Raw genomic sequence first — 20,172 nt, 5'->3', positions numbered from 1 at the left:
ACCCCTGCCTCACACCCGGCTTGGGTCACTGTTTGTGTGGAGTTTGTAAGTTCTTTGTGTGTCTGCGTGAGTTTGCTCCAGTTTCCTCCCACAGTCCAAAAATGTGCTGGTTAGGTGCATTGGCCATGCTAAATTGTCCCTCAGTGTACCCGAACAGGCACCGGAGTGTGGCAGCTAGGGGATTTTCACAGTAGCTTTTTGCAGTGTTAATGTAAACCTACTTGTGGTATTAATAAATAAACTTAAAACTTTTTTAAAAACTTTAATCTGCCCAAAGGACCACCAGCTGCCACTGTCCGTTGGTAAGTGCACTGGATCTTTTAAAATGGAACTACTCCAATAACGGTATTTATCGCTTCTCCCCCTCTTGGCCTGGCCAGGATCCACTGCAGCAACTCACCAGGCTTCTTCTGCAATGCTTCCCAAGCCTATGAACTTGAGCCACCTAACAGTCAGTGCCTCCAACCTCCTCTCCCAAGTCACACAATATCTGGACTTGGATATATATTGCCATTCCTTCATCGGCAAAATCCTTGAACTCCCCGCCATCAGCACTGTGGGAGTTCCTTCCCCACATGGACTGCAGCGCTTCAAGGAGACACATCACCATCTTCTAGAGGACAAGTAGTGATGGACAATAAATGCCAGCCTTGTTGATGATGTTCACATCCAGAGAATGAATTTAAAAAATATACGGCCATATTTGGAAAATCAGAAGCTGACCAAGTGAGGGAGGTCTCACACAGACCTATTATCCATTCATCTCTCCATCTCTTGAAAATACCCCGAAGAGTTAGAATTCCAGCTTCAACAAATGTTTAGCAGGGAACACTTATCTAGAACAACAGACGCTATGCAAATATTCTTTTTTGTCAAAACAAAACGTGAGGTAGTAAATCTTTTAAAGTAAATGGACTTTATCAAGTCTTTAGCATCACACAAGTATTCAGTTCATAACTGAGGTTAAAAATATTTATAATTGTAAAAAATATTAACAAATATATTTAAAAAGACATCAGCAATGTGTAATGTCTGACTCCTAATATTTGTGCTGCTTGTTCTTAGGTTGGTTTATGAACTGGGCTTATAGCTTTGAAACAGGAATAACTGATTAAGGTTTTAGGATTAGATCAGGATTTGTGTTGTTTTGGAACTTTGTGTACTCCATACAATTGAAGTGGACTGTATCTTGTTTTGATATATGTAACGGTATTATCTGGCTGGAAGTATGCTACAAGGCTGTAAAACAATCTCAGTTTCAAATCGTTTTGCAGTTTGTAGAACATCAAAACTCAGAAATTGTGCCACACCCCAGCCCATGCATTATCCACTGCAGGACACGCTGTCCCTTGTATTAGCCAATGCATAACACAACACAGCCGTACGTTTACCAGTTGCATATCACCCATGCCTTATCCAGCTCATAACATATTGAGAATCCACAAATTACATAGGAACAGACGTAGGCCATTCAGCCTCTCAAACCTGATCCACCAATCAACTAAAGCATGGCCAATCTGTATCTTGTAATCCATCTTTGCATCTTTTTTCCATAACTCTCCAATATCTCTGCCCAACAAAAAATTATCTCAGTTTTGACGTTCAAATTGGCCTAGTCACAGTGGCTTTTTGAGGGAGAGAGTTCCAGATTCCCATGAAGTGCTTTCTGACATTGTCATTGAATGGCCTAGGTTATGGTTATTTAAAGGTTATGTTTGTTCTGAGCTCAAGAGGAGCTCCATCTTCTCTCCATTTGCCCTTTCAAATCCTCTGAGAATCTTAAACATTTTAAATGCATTACCCATGATGGGACATTCTCCAGCGCCAATGCATTAGCCACTGCACAACACCCAGCACCCATGCATTACAACTTCAAACATATCCCAGCCCATGCAATTCTCTCTGCAGGATAGATTACAGCCTGTGCATTAATTTCTGTATAACACACCCAAGCCTGCATGCCATCTTCTGTATATAATTCCCAACTCTATGTTACACTGTGTAACCCTCTGCTAAATATAGCCAGCCTGTGCATTGCCCTCGGTATAATATATACTGGACTATTGTCTCCTCTGAGAAACATGATTCTCATATTTGGTACACTCTCGGTAATGCTTTCCAGTTTGTGTGCTGCTCTCTGTGCAGGCTACATTGAGTTGCAAATTCATTCAACATTTTACCCTCGATGCAACATACTTAAAGGAAGTTATTTCTTTCCAATGCCTCATTTTTTTGTGACTGTTCTTCTCTTTCTCCCATCCTTTCTCTCAACAAACTATTCTACAATAAGAAGGGCAAAAAGACAACATTCTTTCAGGCCTCTGCCATTTCAATATTTCAGCTAACAGCAAGGGAGATACCCAAAAGAAATCTGAAGTGATACTATCTTTCTCGGGAAGTGACTGGCATTTGTTTTTACTTCCTTATTCCACCCATCCATCAGAGATTGGGATCTTATAACATAGGGGACTGCCTATCACTGCAATAGGCAATCCATTCAAGCACTAACGAGTGCCATAAATGGGCTGCCTCCCCATTATTCTTTTCAATGCACACCATCTTTCGTTTGGGTTTACCCTGTTACTGTACCTGTCAGCTACTGTTCACATTCATGTTTTTCACCTCAGTAGCAGTATATTTCCATTTGGACTGGGATCATCCCTCTCCATTCACAGGGAGAGAAGGTGAGACAGAGATGATATATGGTTTAGCTGTGATATTTTCAATCCTGCATACATTTCCATTGGAATGTCCTCCTTTACATCACATATTTATTAAGAGTAAACTACAACACTATTTGTAGGTCATTGATTTAATGACCAATAAACCAATAGCAGCTCAATGGCAGAGGTAAATTAGTCAGCCCCCTCTTTAACTCTGGCCACCCATGTATTTTCACCACTGTAAGGAGCCTGATTTAAAATGAGAAGAGTGCAGTTCCTCGGTGGGGAGACTGTTCCTCAACCCTGGGAATTTTCTATTCAGACAGTAGCATTGTGACAATTTTAATTTTTCTTCAGTCCTCTCTGTCTGATCTCCACATTGGACTGCCTTGAAATGCATTGCTTTGGACTGTTTTCCTTGCTCGAGGGTTTTTCCGTGCTGGAGAGGTCCAAGGCCATATTGTCTTCTTCAGCTGTGGTGGTTATGGGCACCCGGTCTGTGCCGTCCTCAGTCTGCGATGACTCAATGATGCTGTCCACATATTCCTCTCCTATAGTTGCTTCACTTTTAGTTTTCGGTGTTGGATCAACAGATTTTTTATGCATTCCTAGGTTTTAATTAGAGGCTGGTTAGTGATGATCATCTCCCTCAATCTCTCTATTTTAATCCATTTCTTTCTTTCCCTGCATTCCTTTTTACTAAATCATTCTGGTAGATATTATAACAATTCACACAGTAGGCCTCTTACTAAATGGCTGTAGAATTATAGAATCTTACAGTCCAGAATGAGGCTTTTTGCCTTTTAAAGAGCTATAATTTAAAGAATTATCCAATTAGTCCCAATCCTACTTTTCAATATGCTTCCACACAAGAGATTAGTAAATAAAGTTAGAGTGCACAGTATTGGGGATAATATGCTGGTATGGATTGAAAATTGGTTAATGGACAGAAAACAGAGTAAGAATAAATTGGTCATTCTCAAGTTGGCAGGCTATGATTAGTGGGATACCACAAGAATCAGTGCTGGGACTCGAGCTACTCGCAAACTATTTCAATGATTTGGATGTGAGGACGAAACATAATATTTCCAAGTTTGCTGATAACACAAAACTTGATGAGAATGTAAGTTGTCAGGAGGATGCAAGGAGGCTTCAAGGAAATTTAGACAGACTAAGTGAGTGGGCAAGTGCAGGATAGATGGAATATAATATGGAAAAATGTGAAGTTATCCATTTTGGTAGGAAAAACAGAAATACCGAGTCTTTTAAATAATGAAATATTGGGAGCTGCTGATGTCCAAAGAGACTTAGATGTCCTTGTTAATGAGTCACTGAAAGCTAGCATGCAGATACAGCAAGCAATTAGGAAGGTAAAGAATATATTGGTCTAAAGAGGATTTGAGTAAAGATGTCTTGCCGCATATATATGGAGCCTTGGTAAGACGGCACCTGGAGTATTGCAGACAGTTTTGGTCTCTTTACCCAAGAAAGGATATACTTGCCATAAAGGGAATGCAATAAAGGTTCACCAGACTGAACCCTGGGATGGTAGGATTGTCTTACGAGGATAGACTGAGGAGACTGGCTCTGTATTCTCTAGAATTGAGTTTAGAAGGATGAGATATGATCTCACTGAGGCATACATAATTCGTACAGGGATCAACAGGGCAGATGCAAGAAGGATGTTTCCCCTGGGGAGCGGTCTCGAAGCACGGAACACAATCTCCAAATATTTAGGACTGAGCTGAGGAGCAATTTCTCCACTCAGTGCGGTGAATCTTTGGAATTCTCTACCCCAGAGTGCTCAATCATTGAGTTTATTCAAAACAGAGTTGATAGATTTCTAGATATCAAAGACATTGGGGGATATGGGGATAGTGCAGGAAAATGGTGTTGAAACAGAAGATCATCCATGCTCTAATTAAAATTTGGAGCAGGCTGGAGAATGACCTATTCCAGCTCCTATTTCCTATGCTCCCTCTTTATTCCACACAACTCTGCAAAAAGTGGAGATCCAATTCAAACCTGAAAACCACACAGAGCAAATTCACAGCTGAAACCTAAATTCTCCCGTTAGGATTTCAGAAATTGTTTAAAATGAACACACTGTCAGAAGGGCTATGTAATGGTGTTTCATCACTTCACTGATCGACACGGTTCAGGAACTTCCTCATTTAATGTGCAGGACAAAAAATTTGGATTGCAACACCTTAAACATGTACATTGCAATCCATATTTTTAAATAAAACCAGAATTTGCAGCTCACCTGGGGTGGGAGAGGGTAAAGGACGGCTGAAACAATTTATTATCACCATTTGTGCACTCAACAATAACCTTCAGCAAGGACTATTCATTTGGCAGTTGGAAAGAGCTTGTACAAAGTCCAGCAAATTGTGTTAGTTTGTTGCTGCCATTTAAAAAATTAACTGAATAATAATGGGGGTGAATGAGTCTTGGCGGGTAGCACCAAGCAGACATTAGCAAATTGGCAATCCCTTTTTACATCACACTCCATTTTCTTTTCCAGGGTGTGAAACAGGCTGATGATTTGCTTTCCCTAGTTGGTGCTACAGCCCGATTTTGAGTGTCTGTCCCTCCTACCTCCCCATCCCACCAATAATCTTCCACTGCTTACCAAGCAGCCAGGGGGCACAAGATCCTACCAAACCGTTTTTGCCGGAGTTGAGTATGGATTCAGGCAGTGGGATGGAGTGCCTGACCATGGCACCATACAGTCCATACTCTGCCATCACGCTGCTCCTGCCCCAGCATTTCTCCCGCTTCCTCCATTTTGCTCTTCGGTTCTGAAACCACACCTGAAGGGACATGGGATGGACAAACATTATCTACAAACTTTAAACATCCACTATTGTGAGTGGATATAGTCGTATCCAACATACGACTGCATGTTGTTAGCAGCTCTCCATGGAGCAAGGGCCTTCAGTCAATCATGCCAAGTGGATAACCCTATTTGGCCTTCTCTTGAAGTCTTCCCACCATCACGGATACCAGTGTCAAGCTATTCTGGTTCACCCTGTGTAATGTTAAGTAGCTGACTCCATTGGACACAGCAAAGCAATCAGCCATAGCTTAGTGATGATGACCCATGACATCCAAAAGTGCCAATGAAGTGTAATTCTAGTTGTAATGTTGGAAAGGGTTTTTTTTAAATTCTCTCATGGAATGTGGGTGTCTCTGGTGAGGCCAGCATTTGTTGCCCATCTCTGAGTGCCCCTGAGGTGGTGATGAGCTTGGGCAGCAGGTTTGTGCCCATCAAAATTCACAGCAAGGGATAGGGCCTGGCTGGGATGCTCTTTCAGAGAGTTGGTGTAGAGTTGATGGGCCGAATAGCCTCCTTCTGTACTGCAGGGATTCTATGATTCTATGACAAGATTCCACAAACAGCAATGTAATAATAATCAGATAATCTGTTCCGCATGTTTGTTGATGGATAAATTTGGCCAGGACTCCCTGCTCTTTTAAAATAATGCTATGGGATCTTTTACATCTAACCTAGAGGGACAGATGGAGCCTCAATTTAAAGTCTCATCTAAGAAATGGCACCACCATCAGTGTGGCATTCCTTCAAGCTCCAGGGTAGAAACCTAGATTTTGTGCTCACGTCCATGGAGTAGGTCTTGAACCCACAACATTCAGACTCAGAGGCGAGAGTGCGCCCAAATGAGACACCCAAACACAGCTAACAGGCTCATTAGTGAGGACGAGAATTTTGTTATCATTCCAATTTCCATTTTGGACCTCAAGTGATTAGCTTCAAGCAGACACATCCAACTGGGTCATACCTGAAATGTATCTGGGAAGTTCCAGTAATCCCATTTCTAAATGGTTGGTGATGACCTGCCAGTGAGTTTACCTGTATTCGATCCTCAGCGAGCTCTGTCTTCATCGCCAACATTTCTCTGGCATAAACATCTGGATAATGAGCCTCGTTAAACGATTTCTCCAGTTCCTCCAGCTGGTGAGCTGTGAACACTGTCCTGTGGCGATCAGACATATTGGTCACACACAACAAGGAAAGAAAAACAGAAAGGATGAAATCTTGCCCTTATACAGCACTTTTCCAAACCTCTGGATTTTCCAAAGCACTTTACAGCTGACTAAATACTTTTGAAGTGTCACCGTGGGGATCAGTTTAGTTCAGTTAGCTGGACGGCTAGTTAGTGATGTAGAGAGATGCCAACAACGTGGGTTCAATTCCCATACTGGGTATTCAGGAACTTTCTCAACCTTGCCCATCGCCTGAGGTGTGGTGATCCTCAGGTTAATTTACCACCAGTCAGGGTGCTATCATAGGCTCCATAGGCTGCTATATGGTCATCTGGGACTATGGTGACTTTACGTCTTAAGGATCAAGTGTTAGTCATTCAGCCCCTAGAGTCTGCTCCATCATTTATCTAGATCATGATCGCTATGCATTTCAACATCAATTCCATCTTTAGCTCCACATCCCTCGATATCCTTACCTAATAAGAATACATATACACATATTCTACATCACAACTCATTCAAAGTACATTGGTGTAAGGGATAAAACTGGCCTTGGGTGAAAGTATCAAACAGGCATAGTGAATCTGCCCCATTGAAATCAACAATGAAAAAGAATATGGAGTGCTGCTTGAAACATGCTGCCAACTCGCCATCGCCCATTTTGTGCTATCCTCCAAGACTGATTCCACCTCCCTTTCAAATCCCTATAAAAAGTCAGTTTACAAGAAACCTTATACAGTCCAAGTACCAGACAATGCGATGTACCATATGTCACAGCAGCAGAGTGGCATTGCTTTTATATGCTACTGAGCTGGGCATGTTGCCCTCTTTGCCTAACAACACCATGTTAGCCCTCAACTCTAATGATGACCAATGTAAAAGTCAGTCACATTAAACTGCTTTGCCATAGCCTTTTTGTTTCACATTGCTATATATAGATAATCAAAATGGCAGCATTCTCCAAGGTAACAATTACCTTTAATTATTGGCCATTTCAACTTGCTTTATTATAAATGTAAACATATATCTCAACATTGGAAGACTTCTGAACTTTTTAACTCTCAATAGCAGCTAAGGGAAGTCAGCAGCGTTTAAATTTTAACTCTTGCTGGCAGTCTAAACCTAAAAGACACAAACAGCAGCAACTAGTTAACTATAAATTACCAACCTATTAAAACAATTCAAAACTCTCTAACGAGGGGATATTTCCTCAATTATCTTCCGTTTCACACCACTCTTCCCTGCCTCTCCCTGCTCCCATATAAGCTCCCTCTCCAGTTAACACTGACTCTGAATGGTGCTCCCATATATGACTGCAATCATTGCACAGCCCTGACACCAAGTGTCAATAAGAAGTTTAACAACACCAGGTTAAAGTCCAACAGGTTTATTTGGTAGCAAAAGCCGCACAAGCTTTCGGAGCTCCAAGCCCCTTCTTCAGGTGAGTGAACCTGAAGAAGGGGCTTGGAGCTCCGAAAGCTTGTGCGGCTTTTGCTACCAAATAAACCTGTTGGACTTTAACCTGGTGTTGTTAAACTTCTTACTGTGTTTACGTAACCCAGTCCAACGTCGGCATCTCCACACCAAGTGTCAATAACATGGGTGTGGACAGTTATTGTCAATACAGTTATGGAGGTTCCATAACTCCACACCTGAACCCTGTAATAAAAACAAAAGGGCTGGAAATACTCTGCAGCTCAGGCAGCATCTGTGGAGAGGAAAATAGTTAATGTTTCAGGTCAATGGTTTTTCTTTCAGACTTTCAGCATCTGCAGCTTTCTGCTTTCCCACTTGAACCCTGGATTTGGTTTTGGACTTTCCATGCTCGCTGTTTCACTGACATATTCTGGTGCACTGGTTGCAAGATATGGCCAATCCAAGGATCGTCTCTGAAAAGGAGTCATACAAACTGGAAACATTAACTCTGTTTATCTCTCCACAGTGGCTAAGTCTTTCCAGATTTTTTGTTTTTATTTAAGAATCAACTCATCTGCCTTTTGCCAAGCATTTTCCTCTATCAGGGGTCCGACTCCCTCCTCAGGCCACCTGATACCTTTGGCACCTTCTGGAGATGGGGGCGGGTCGGTGCCTGGTACTCAGTGTTAACCAGTCACAGTGGCACTGTCCATGGCCATTATAGTAACAGGTTATATCAGTTGACCTGGCGTATATAGAACTGAATCATTGGCCAAACCCAGTGTGCCCAGGGCCACTGATAGATTTAATTAAATACCACGACACAGTGAGCCTAATTGTTTTTAAATTACTCTACATAAGATTATAGCATTTTTAAACTGTTTGAAATCACATTCCATGGTTCTGTTCATTGGACAGAAAGTGCGAACTGGATCCAATACCAGTCCCAGCGATTATCAGAGGCCAGGGAATCTAACCCTGGCACCTCTTCAGTCTGTGTGACATTCCGATTTCACCATTAACCCAGAATCAGGGAACTTCCTTGATAAAATTATAGGAGGCCATTTGGCCCAAAGTGCCTGTGCCGGCACTTTGACCCCAATTCCAGGCAAAATGTAATCTCAAAAAAGAGAAGGCGCCAACTCCAACAACCTTCTCTCTTGCACCTCAGCGCCATCTCCTGTTTACTCAATATTTTCAGCTGAGACCACGCCTACTTATAATAAAAACAGAAAGCGCTGGAAAAGCTCAGTTGGTCTGGCAGCAGCTGTGGAGAGAGAAACAGAGTTAACAAGTCCAACATGACTTCCTGCAGAGTTAAAGAGGGAGAGAATTGTGATGGATTTGATACTGTGTCAGAGTGGGTGGAGCAGCTAGAGCGGGGTAGAAGGTCAGTGCTAGATAGAAGCTAGGAGACACCTACCTGTGTCGCCTCTTCTTCCTTTTCACCTGTGAGGCTGCTGAATTCTTCAGGTCGCTGCGGTCACATGACGTGTTCTCATCATCTGATTGAAGGGATTAGATCACCATCACCAAAGCAGCCAGCAAGAACAAAATCCCCAAATATTGGAGTTGGTAGTCAGCAGAGTTGATTTAGCATGTACAGGGATATGGAGGTTATGTTACTCGGTTAGATTTGGAAAGCTTCCCACGTCTAGAGGCGCAACAGCCAATTTGATTTTGCCTGGAGCCGGTCACCACGCCACCAGCTGGTCAAGGGTCATTGGCATGTTGCAACCTGGTCATTTGACCACATCTGTCCAGCGGGACTGGAAGCCGGAGCCAAGACAGGGACGCTACCCACTGCGCCACAAGACCTCCTTGTCAATTCAAAAATCATCCATTCAACTCCCGCCCAGGCACTCTGAGAATTTGAACTGTATTCAAAAAGGAAAAATTGTTCTCGGTAAAAGTGACCACGAAACTGTCCACTTGTTACAAAAACCCAACTGGGTGACTAATGAGAGGGGAGCGCCTGATGTTTTACCAATTCTGGCCCTGTATGGGACCCCAGTTTTTTAACAGCACTCTGAAAGTGGTCGAACAAGCCGCTCACGCCAACTAGGAATGGGCAATAAATGACCCCTAGAATCGATAAAAAATAAAAGACGTTAACTGTGAATACTTTTCTATCGACAGTTTTGGATTCACACTGTATTCGATCAGATGAACTACTTGATGAACCTGTCAGCAGCTGCGCACGATTCTTTCACACTTTTCACCACCAGGAACAAGCTGCTGGGACCAGGTTTGTTGGATGCTGCACTGTTTAAACAGCAAGTCAAACTCTCTCTCCCAGAGAAGGTACGACAGATCCCTTTGCAGCTTCCAGCTCAGGTACGGGTGGTGTACAAGCCGGGATAATATTTAGGTTAACTGATCCAAAACCCTCCACTCAAATAAACGGCGGGGCCACTCGCAATTGAAACATTTCCCTTCACAGACACCAATATCAATCCCACCTCCTCCCCCCCCCCCCCCCCCCACCGCCCCCCCCATACACAAACACACCCTGTCTTATGTATGCCTTCAACATTTTAAAATCACGACTTGCCTTTAACTTCTCATTCAAGGTTTCACTGTCTGAACATGAATCTAGTTTGCCAACTTCTGATTGTAAGATATATTGTGTTTATATTGTGAGATAATGTTGCAACTATATAAGACCCAGGTCAGACCACACTTGGAGTACAGTGCTCAGTTCTGGTCGCCTCATTACAGGAAGGATATGGGAGCCATAGAAAGGGTGCAGAGGAGATTTACAAGGATGTTGCCTGGGTTGGGGAGCATGCCTTATGAGGATAAGTTGAGTGAGCTTGGCCTTTTCTCCTTGGAGAGACGAAGGATGATGGGTGACCTGATAGAGGTGTATAAGATGTTGAGAGGTATTGATCGAGTGGATAGTCAGAGGCTTTTTCCCAGGGCTGAAATGGTTGCCACAAGAGGACACAGGTTTAAGGTGCTGGGGAGTAGGTACAGATGAGATGTCAGGGGTAAGTTTTTCACTCAGAGAGTGGTGGGTGCGTGGAATGGGCTGCCAGCAACGGTGGTGGAAGCGGATTCGATAGGGTCTTTTAAGAGGCTTTTAGATAAGTACATGGAACTTAGTAAGATAGAGGGTTATAGGTAAGCCTAGTAATCACTAAGGTAGGGACATGTTCGGCACAACTTTGTGGGCTGAAGGGCCTGTATTGTGCTGTAGTTTTTCTATGTTCTATGTTTCTAAAACCTAGCAGCAGATTGCAAATCTTCACTTCAGCACAAAAATTTTCAGACATATAGAAAAAAAACATTAAAAATAACCGGTGGGATATTTATCGCTTTGAAGTAACTAGAAACGACCAAACAAATGTATATGCTTCTAAACCAGCATTAATCCACATGAACCGTCATCACCTCCCGCCTCATTTCCCCTTCCATTCAAAGTCAGTTTGTTACCAGAACTGCCTGCTCCGTTACAGCTTGTTTTTATTATAGAATAAAATCCAACAATAATTCATTTAACGGCAAAAACGCTCAATGCCCCAATCTGAAGATTACTCCCAACTACACAGACCTCCAGAGTTCCTCCAAAGTGGAGGGAATGAAAGAGGGTATGGGAAGAGGGAGCAGAACAACTCCAAACGCACAGAGTGAAAGGATATTTAGACAACCGCAGAAAACACACAGATTAGAAAGCGTTGGAGATGGGGATGAGTCCAGGAATGGGACCCAGAACTTCTCATGTTTATTTGTAAATTTACTTAGCCTTTATTTAGCCCGGTGAGTCAATTGAGAACCAATTTTCATTTACAACAACGACCTGACCAAGAGGCTTATGCCGCCGCAACAGAAACTACACAATATTTAAATACTACAAACTATCCAATACAAATTAGCAGTGAAAGAGAATTGACAGTTCAGCAAATCTGAGTATTAGTCAACAGAGCCCTAACCCTTTGGGGAAAGGCATCCTCAGTAAAATTAGGTAACTTCAGCTTTAGTTGTACCTCATTCTAGACACAGGCAGCTGCAAACTGAAATTAATTACGACCAAAGACCGTGCCCACTCTTGGAGTGATCGATTTGATCGAGTCATTTGATGACAGATCACAAGATGAGACAGTACAATGTAACAACCTTCTTCAATAGGCAGGTGTTTTCCCCCAGCAAGGTTGGATAAATGGACAGAAGCCAGTGGAGTTGGCGGCAAGGGTGCACGAGGGACAATTAACCAGAGAGTTCAGGTGAAGAACTTTGTCAGGAAGCATCCCGGGAACATGGAGTTGACCTCCCTTACACATCCAGCTCTGTGCCTACGAGGGTTTGTGTGCGTGTGTGTGTATGTGTGTGCTTCCACATCAGGTTTTCATTTTCACTGAAGAATCCACACAACTAATAGAATGGTTCCAAGATCCTTCAAAAACAGTCGGTCATCAACCATAGTCCTTTGTGGAGGATTATGCATTGCACACAGATTGTGCAATGAAATACTATATTTCTTTCAGATTTTCAGTTTACAAATATCTGATTCATAAAATATGCTATTGTAATGATCACTAATATAATTCGTTTCAGGATAGGTATTGGCTAGATGTATATCTAACTAATCTCTGTACCTGGTTCTGCCTTCCAAATGGTCTCGTCAACAAAGTTGCTGATAAAAAACCTCATGCTCTCTGTCCAAACTCCTCTCGACTTCCCGCCTTTGTTTCAAATGTTTCCCAATTTTACAAAAACTGCAAGTATGTATTTGATTTCTAGAGAGAATTTGGCTCCAGATGTGTCAGGACAGGTCTGTCTGGGAAGGATACAGAAACTGGGAAATAAGAATGGTGTTTATGTACTTGCCTTTCACCGCATCAAGACATTCCTGAAGCGCTTTACACAGCCAATGCAATGTTTTAGAAATGCCCTTCTCATAATGTAGGGAAACAGGCACAGCAAGATCCCAGCAATGCGATAGAAAGGCCAGACAGTAGTGATGCTGGATGAGAGGTAAATATTGACCCAGGAGCGGGAGAACTCACGTGGCATCTTGCACATTCTGCCCAGAGAGCGGGTGAGGTCCCGGGTTAACGTTTCAGCTGAAAATAGGGCACCGTCGCTTGGGACAGTGCAGCACCCCCTCAGTCCTGCAGTAAGACCTGAATCTACAACCTCTGGAGCTGAGGGAGCCAGCCACTTAGCCCCGTCTCTCAGTTACATCTTTCTATGAAGAAATTGCCACCTGTAGCTGCAATTAGCGGGAGGGTTAGGGGACCAGTATGAGCAGGGCAGAGGGGCATCGAGTCTGGGAGGATAGTGAGTGAGTAGGAGGGAGGTAAAGGAGGATAGAGAGTGAGTGTGAGGGAGGGTCAAGGGACTTGCATCCACACACACAGCGGTATAAGGGGATAAAGGGGGTATAAAGAGAGGGTTAGTGAGTGTGTGATGGAGGTAAAAGGAGTTAGAGAGTGGGAGGGAGGGCTAAATTGGCTGAGTGTGGGCTGGGTGGGGTGCACACAGAGTGCTGTTCACCGTGGCACAGTGGGGCAGCACTGCTGCCTCACAGCGCCAGGGACTCGGGTTTGGTTCCCAGCTTGGGTCACTGTCTGTGCAGAGTCTGCACATTCTCCCTGTGTCTGCGTCGGTTTCCTCCCACAGTCCGAAAGACCTGCTGGTTAGGTGCATTGGCCATGCTAAATTCTCCCTCAGTGTACCCGAACAGGCACCGGAGTGTGGCGACTAGGGGATTTTCACAGTAACTTCACTATAGTATTAATGTAAGCCTACTGGTGACACCAGTAAATAAGCTTTAAACTTTACCGGAGTTGTGCAGTGCCTGGTAGTTGTCGAGCAGGGTAACTCTCCGGAGTAGCGGCATGCGACTGTGCAGGGCAGCCGGCCGGCCATGTAGCTCGGACAGCACATCCAGGAAAGCGGGTCCGGGCGGGTGGAAGGCGCTGAGTGAGCGGCTGCAGAGCAGCCCCAGTCCCGCGGTGAGGAGGGGCAGCCCTTCCCTGGGGGCTGGGGGAGGCGGCTCGGCGCCGCTGTCCAGTCCCAGCAGGTCAGTGATGGCGAAGCTTCTGGAACGGCTGCTCTTCTCCAACTCCTTGGCTGCAGAGAGGAAATCCCCCAAAAGCGGTTTGCACTCAGCCTCGCAGCTGCCCTCCCTCCCGGACATGTCGCTGAGATTTCCTGACTCTCTCTCTCTCGGCCCCTTTAATGATAGTGGTCTGAGCAGGAGTCCGGCTGCCAATTGCAGAGGGTTTTTCTAGCTGCCTCCCAACTCTGTAGGACGCTATTTGGGTCCAATCAGAGAGCGGCCAGCCCCGCTCCTGACCAACTCTCCCTCCCCTCCTGACCACCCCCCCGCGCCTCCTGAACAGCGCGCCCCTCTCCTAACCAACCCTGCCCCCGTCAAGCAGCGTCCCCACCTCCCGCCCCCTGAGCTGGCATGCCAGCACTGAGCCCAAACACATCATCTAAATCGGATCACGATTCTCACAAGGATGGGAGTGGAACCTTCACCCAACATTTCACTTTACATCTTTAACATCTGTTATTGAATATGCGTTTCTTTTTAACGCCACCCTTAATGTTAGCAGCATTTACCGAGTCGTTTTGGACACTTTTGCTTTTAGTCCTGTAGCTACCTCTGGAGTTCTCTCTGGTTCTCGTTATCCTTGGAGTTTTATTTACTTGTTGCTCCATCTCATTCCCTCCGGTTTTGCTCATTTTTTTTCAGTGAACTATCTTGACTTTCCAAGTGGGGAATTGGAAATAAATTAAACCTGATGAGACTGTGTGATGTTTTAAACAGTTTAGAATAAGGAGACTGGCATTGTTCACTGTGTGATCACTCATTCTTTACATCCGCACGGCCTAATTCAATGCGATTCATCAGTTCAGCCCTTTTTAACACTTTGAGCAAACTTTATTTCGGTTTAAAATAAATAGTGGGAAAGAGATGTAAGTAAAACATCTTGGACCTTTTCCGCAGTACTGGGACTTGCATCCTCTCTCTGCAAGTCAGACCCAACGCAGTTTAAAATCCAGACTCAATAACTCACAAAAAATGGCCAAGCCGAATACGCCCGGAAAACGGACAGCGAAATATTGCCAAGTGTTGGCTGCCAAGGGGCAAAGTGTTTGATTTTCTGCCCCTCAATCTCCTCTGAGCAGAGGGTTAAACATGGAAGTGACTAGAAGCAGGGTTGAAACTGTCCCCAGCACCCGAATTCCCGACATCTCTCCTTGTTGCATTTCAGCCTCCAGTATCATTATTTTAAAATCTGTGTTAGAATTGGGGTTTTTTTTGCGGGAGGCGGTATCTGACCTGCCCGAAAGCCGGGGTCAGTCAATGGGTCTGGGTGAATGGGGACAATGTATATTTTGTATTGTACTCGCTCAGTGACTGACAGACTGGAGCCAGTTAACTCCAGTTAGGGGATTCTCTCTGGAGATCTTTACCAACGCACTCCAGTGCCCTTTGTGATTCACCGCCTCCTCTACCGACCTGTTGCTGAGTCCTACTCAATTTTACCGAAATAAATGGAAACATGTCTGTTTGTATAATCAGCAGTAACGGCTGCCCCAGTCATCGGGGGTAAATGATATTTCCATCGGCATTGCAAACATCGAACACTCTCTGTGTGGAACAGTCCCGGGGGCACGAAACGCAGCAAATTTACCGAGGGGGGCAATATCCGTTTTAACACCCCCAAAGTAAATCAATTCCCCTTTCTACTTAACTTATTCCAAGTTTGCGCGTTAAGTCCTAAAGAATTGGCAATAATCTCGATAGCGGGTGCATTGCAGAATATCTCAGAGCTCGCGTTGTTAAATTGGGTCGGTTATAAACTGGTAAATGCATTCATAAAACTCCAGGCCCCTGAGGTTGTTGTGATTGTGCCTGGAAGATGCTGTTCTACTTTCACTTTCATGTCCCAGGAAGCCACTCAAGCAAAAGGATTTTAGTCTTTTAAATAAATCGAAAACATAGTTCAAAAGGAGCCAGCGTTGCCCCAGAAATCTGCCCCCACACACACACTCCCAAACGCTTGAATAATTGTTAAACAAATCATTCCGGGGAGAGAGGGGGAGAGAAATAATAACTCTGGGAAAGTTTGGGAATCGAAACGACCACTGGACCAATGTTGGAACCCGCTTCTCTCTGGTGGTCAATACAAGTGAGCGGTTTTCTGGTTAGATTCTGTACAACATCATTCATAACCAACAATACTGATCATGCTTGGCCAACAGTACAGTACAAACTGTTCGGGAATAATTGGAAACACCATTCAGTGCTGTCCGTGCCTTCAGTAGTAATTAGGCCGTTTGAGGATGAAAACATGGGATCACTTTCCCCCCACAAAGAGGTAGGGGAAATCTGTCTTTCTGTGAAGCACATTGGGGACAATTGAAGCATTCAAAACCGATAGATGTTTGCTGTGTAAAGACATATAGAGGGGAAGCGGGAAAATAAAATCGGAAACAGGTAGAAATACTCAGCATGTGTGAAGAGTTCATATCCCCTGCATATTATTCGGGTATAATAAGATTTGCCGCATCCGCGGTATTTCACTGCAGTTCGGGACTTTGACCCCTGAAAAATGGTGTTAAAATACAGATCAACAATGATCTCATTGAATGGTGAAGGAGGCTAGAGAGGGGCTGAACGGCCTCCTCCTGTTCCCGAATGTGAATGTGCTGATAGGGAAGGTGCGAGAGGGGTGTTGCTGTGCATTCGGGGTCAGTTCCTGCTGCCCCAGTTGTGACAGTCTGGCTCGCTGAGCCGGGCAGGCGGATGAGAACAGTTTATATAAACTGCTGCCGGCCCATTTTCTGCTAAACATGCAGATTAAAGAGAAGGTCCCTCAGATAAAGATTACCACAAGAGGAGCGCGCGTATCGACCTTCCATTATTAAAAGAAAGAGCCAAATCTCCCTCTACAAGCTGTTCACTGGGATTAAGGAAATAACTTTCATTTAGGTTAATTGTCATTTGAATGTCCGGAGTATTTGTTATCGATGATTACACTTCATCCATCAAGTCATTGAGGGCAAATCTAACCAGAACAGATTGTTATAAAATTGCTCCTGCCTCTTACACAGTCCCGAACAGTTAATTCGTTAATAAATGTGCCGAATCTAAAACTGATTTTGCTTCTGTTTGACTTTACATTCACTGAAACATCGAATAACTTCCAGATGTATTTGCAACCCGGTTATGAAAGTGACTCCGGAGCCTGGATGATAAAGGGTAGACGGTGTAAATTTCCTGCTCCATATTCATGGTTTGGGTAAATGTTTGAAAGGCTTTCAGATCCGCGTTATACTCAAATTGTTCAGTTCCAATTTCGATCCCAAAGCCCTCTCTGTTGCTGTACCCAATACAAAGGTGGCGGTAGATGTGAGAGGGACGGGTACAGTGCAGGTACAACATTAAAGGTGTCTCAAAGAGAATCAAACAGACTTTCACCCTGGATCTCGATGGACTCTTTGCAGTCGATAATCTCTCTAAATTTCATGCCGGCCACAATATTAGTGGAGCAACGTCCCAATTTCTAACGTTGCCATGAAATTCCGCTTAAATCCAACAGTTTATGTCTAAGGCTGGTTTTTGGGGTGGGAATACCGATAGATTTTTAATTACGGTCACACACACACAAAACAGGTGTAGAAAGAAAACGAATTATATTCAGAAGCAGAGGGTCCAAAAAAACATTCAAGTTCAAACTTTGTTAACATTTCCATCAAATAAAACTGTTAATGACAATAGGGGAGGGGGATTTATTTGAAACACAAGCTGGCCTTTTTCAATTCAGCCTTTTTGACTGTAACTGATTGAGAGGCTATCCTTATACATGGCTCATCTGATGAAGATTTGCCAGGATTAATCTAATCAGTGAAGGTTTCTCTGCTCATTACCCCGAGGGAGATTGCATGGCATTCTCAACCGCAAGATTATTAATCTCTTAAAGCACAACGTCAAAAAATCGTTGCCGGTTCTAATTTTCTGCAGCTACTCCTCCCTCACGTGTAGGGTGGCGAACTTCACTGATGTGATGGTTCCTCGGCGGGCAGAGTTTGTAACCTAGTTTTGTTTTTTTGCCTCCCTACATTATTCAATTCAAGCAATTATGTGGAGAATAAAATATAAAGTCAGACCAACTCAAAGCACCCTAACCGGGACGAGGCCCTTCAGCCCCTGAACTTGTTCAGTTAGATCGTGCTTATCTTCACCTGAACTCCACCTGGATTACCAGGGTAAATATGTGGGGTTAAGGGAATAGGACCTGGGGGGATTGTGAGCAGTGCAGACCAGATGGGTCGAATGGCCTCCTTCTGCATTGCAGGGATTCTGGAACAGTTTGGGAGAGGAGATTGCAGATTTCCACTACCCACTATTTATGAAGAAATGTATCACCGCCCAGCAGTCCACCTCTAATTGTAAGATTCTATCCCCTTGTCTGCACTCCCCTCTGTTACTGAAAGTGTGAGGTGTAATTAAATTCACAAGGGATTTAAAAGACCACTTTAGTATCCTCCCTCCTCTCTTCCTCACCCTCCACCTCTGCGGGTTATGCCACCTGTTGTGTATTCTGTCCATGCAGCAGACACCAGTCAACTAAGGAACAGTGCCTAGGTACATGTAAAAATGAAAGTATTGCAGAAAATGAGAATGAGAAGGTGTACATGATGGGGGCAGCACAAACTGCATTCATGTTTCATGAAATGTGTGAATCAGGATCGGGGCATTAGTTGGCAACACAAGTATTTAATTAAAGGCAAAATACTGCAGATGCTGGAATCTGAAACAAAAATAGAAATGCGGGAAAATATCAGTAGTTCTGAAAGCAACTGTGGAAAGAGAATAGAGTCAACGTTTCGACTCTGGATGACCCTTCGCTGTTTAATTCACTGAAGGCACTCTGGCATCTGAATCATAAAGATTGTGGATTTAGCTCCTGAGATGTAGAACCATAGAAAAGTTACAGCACAGGAAGAGGCCATTTGGCCCATCTTGTCTGTGCCAGTCTAAGGACACCCAGGAGCCCTTTCTAAACCCCCTTCCTGCACCGGGCCCATAGCCCTGTAGCTTACAGCATTTAAGGTGCAGATCTAGGTACTTTTTAAAGGAGTTTAGGGTCTCTGCCTCCACCACCAACTCAGGCAGCGAATTCCAGACACCACTACTCTCTGCGTAATAAAGTTCTTCCTCATATCACCTCTACACCTACTGCCACTTACCTTGAATCTATGTCCCCTGGTTCTAGAATTCACCACCAAGGGAAATAATTTTATCCTATCCACTTTATCTCTTCCTCTCATAATTTTGTACACCTCAATCAAGCCATTCCTTAGCCTTCTTTGTCCCAAGGAAAATAACCCCAAACTATCCAAGCTTTCCGCATAGCTACACTTTTCTAGCCTGGCAACATTCTTGTAAACCTCCTCTGTACTCTCTCCAAAGCAATTATGTCCTTGTAATTGGTGACCAGAGCTGCACACAATATTCCAGTTGTGGCCTCATCAGTGTTTTATACAATTCCAACATTATATCCTTTTATATTCTATACCTCTGCCAATGAAGGAGAGCATTGCATAAGCCTTCTTTACAACCTTGTCTACGTGAACTGCTGCCTTTAGGGACCTGTTGTACACCAATACCTCTCACTTCATCTACTCTTCTTCATATATTCCCATTTATTGTGTATTCCCCATAACTGTTTGACCTCCCTCACTTGAAGTCATAACCTTGTTTGATTCTTCAGTGTAAGCTCTAAGGGAGCACAGCCCTGCTGCAAATGCCCTATTTCAGATGAGATGTATTTTAACTGATGTCTGCCTGCCCTGTCAGATGTACACTAAAGATTCCATGGCACTATTCAAGAAGGGTAGTTAGTTCTTCCCCACCTCCCCCCCCCCCCCCCCCCCCCCCCCCCCGCTCACCCTGATTCCTGTCTAGTATTTATTCCTCACAAACACCAGTAAAATAGATGAGTATAGATGAATATGAACATCTTGCTGTTGGTGGAAGCTACATTATAACAATGACTGCACGCCCAGGTATTCCATCATCCCTGGAGTTTTTTAGGTTCTCCTGAGGTTGCAGAAG

At 44.0% G+C, this 20,172-nt stretch overlaps 1 protein-coding gene across 1 annotated transcript; it reads right to left on the bottom strand.

Moving 5' to 3' along the window:
• Window positions 1-2,753: 2,753 nt before the first annotated feature.
• Window positions 2,754-14,232, bottom strand: vsx1 (visual system homeobox 1 homolog, chx10-like). The gene is made up of 5 exons (XM_078230485.1): window positions 13,875-14,232; window positions 9,511-9,592; window positions 6,538-6,661; window positions 5,299-5,479; window positions 2,754-3,271 (listed from the first exon to the last, which is right to left on the bottom strand). The coding sequence occupies exons 1-5, from the start codon at window positions 14,230-14,232 to the stop codon at window positions 3,006-3,008; spliced, it is 1,011 nt and encodes a 336-aa protein (XP_078086611.1). The 3' UTR covers window positions 2,754-3,005.
• Window positions 14,233-20,172: the final 5,940 nt, after the last annotated feature.

The sequence above is a fragment of the Mustelus asterias genome, chromosome 15, assembly GCF_964213995.1.
Source record: "Mustelus asterias chromosome 15, sMusAst1.hap1.1, whole genome shotgun sequence".
NCBI lineage: Eukaryota > Metazoa > Chordata > Chondrichthyes > Carcharhiniformes > Triakidae > Mustelus > Mustelus asterias.
The sequence above is the reverse complement of the archived record's forward strand: the minus strand, read 5'-3'. Positions and strand labels throughout refer to the sequence as shown.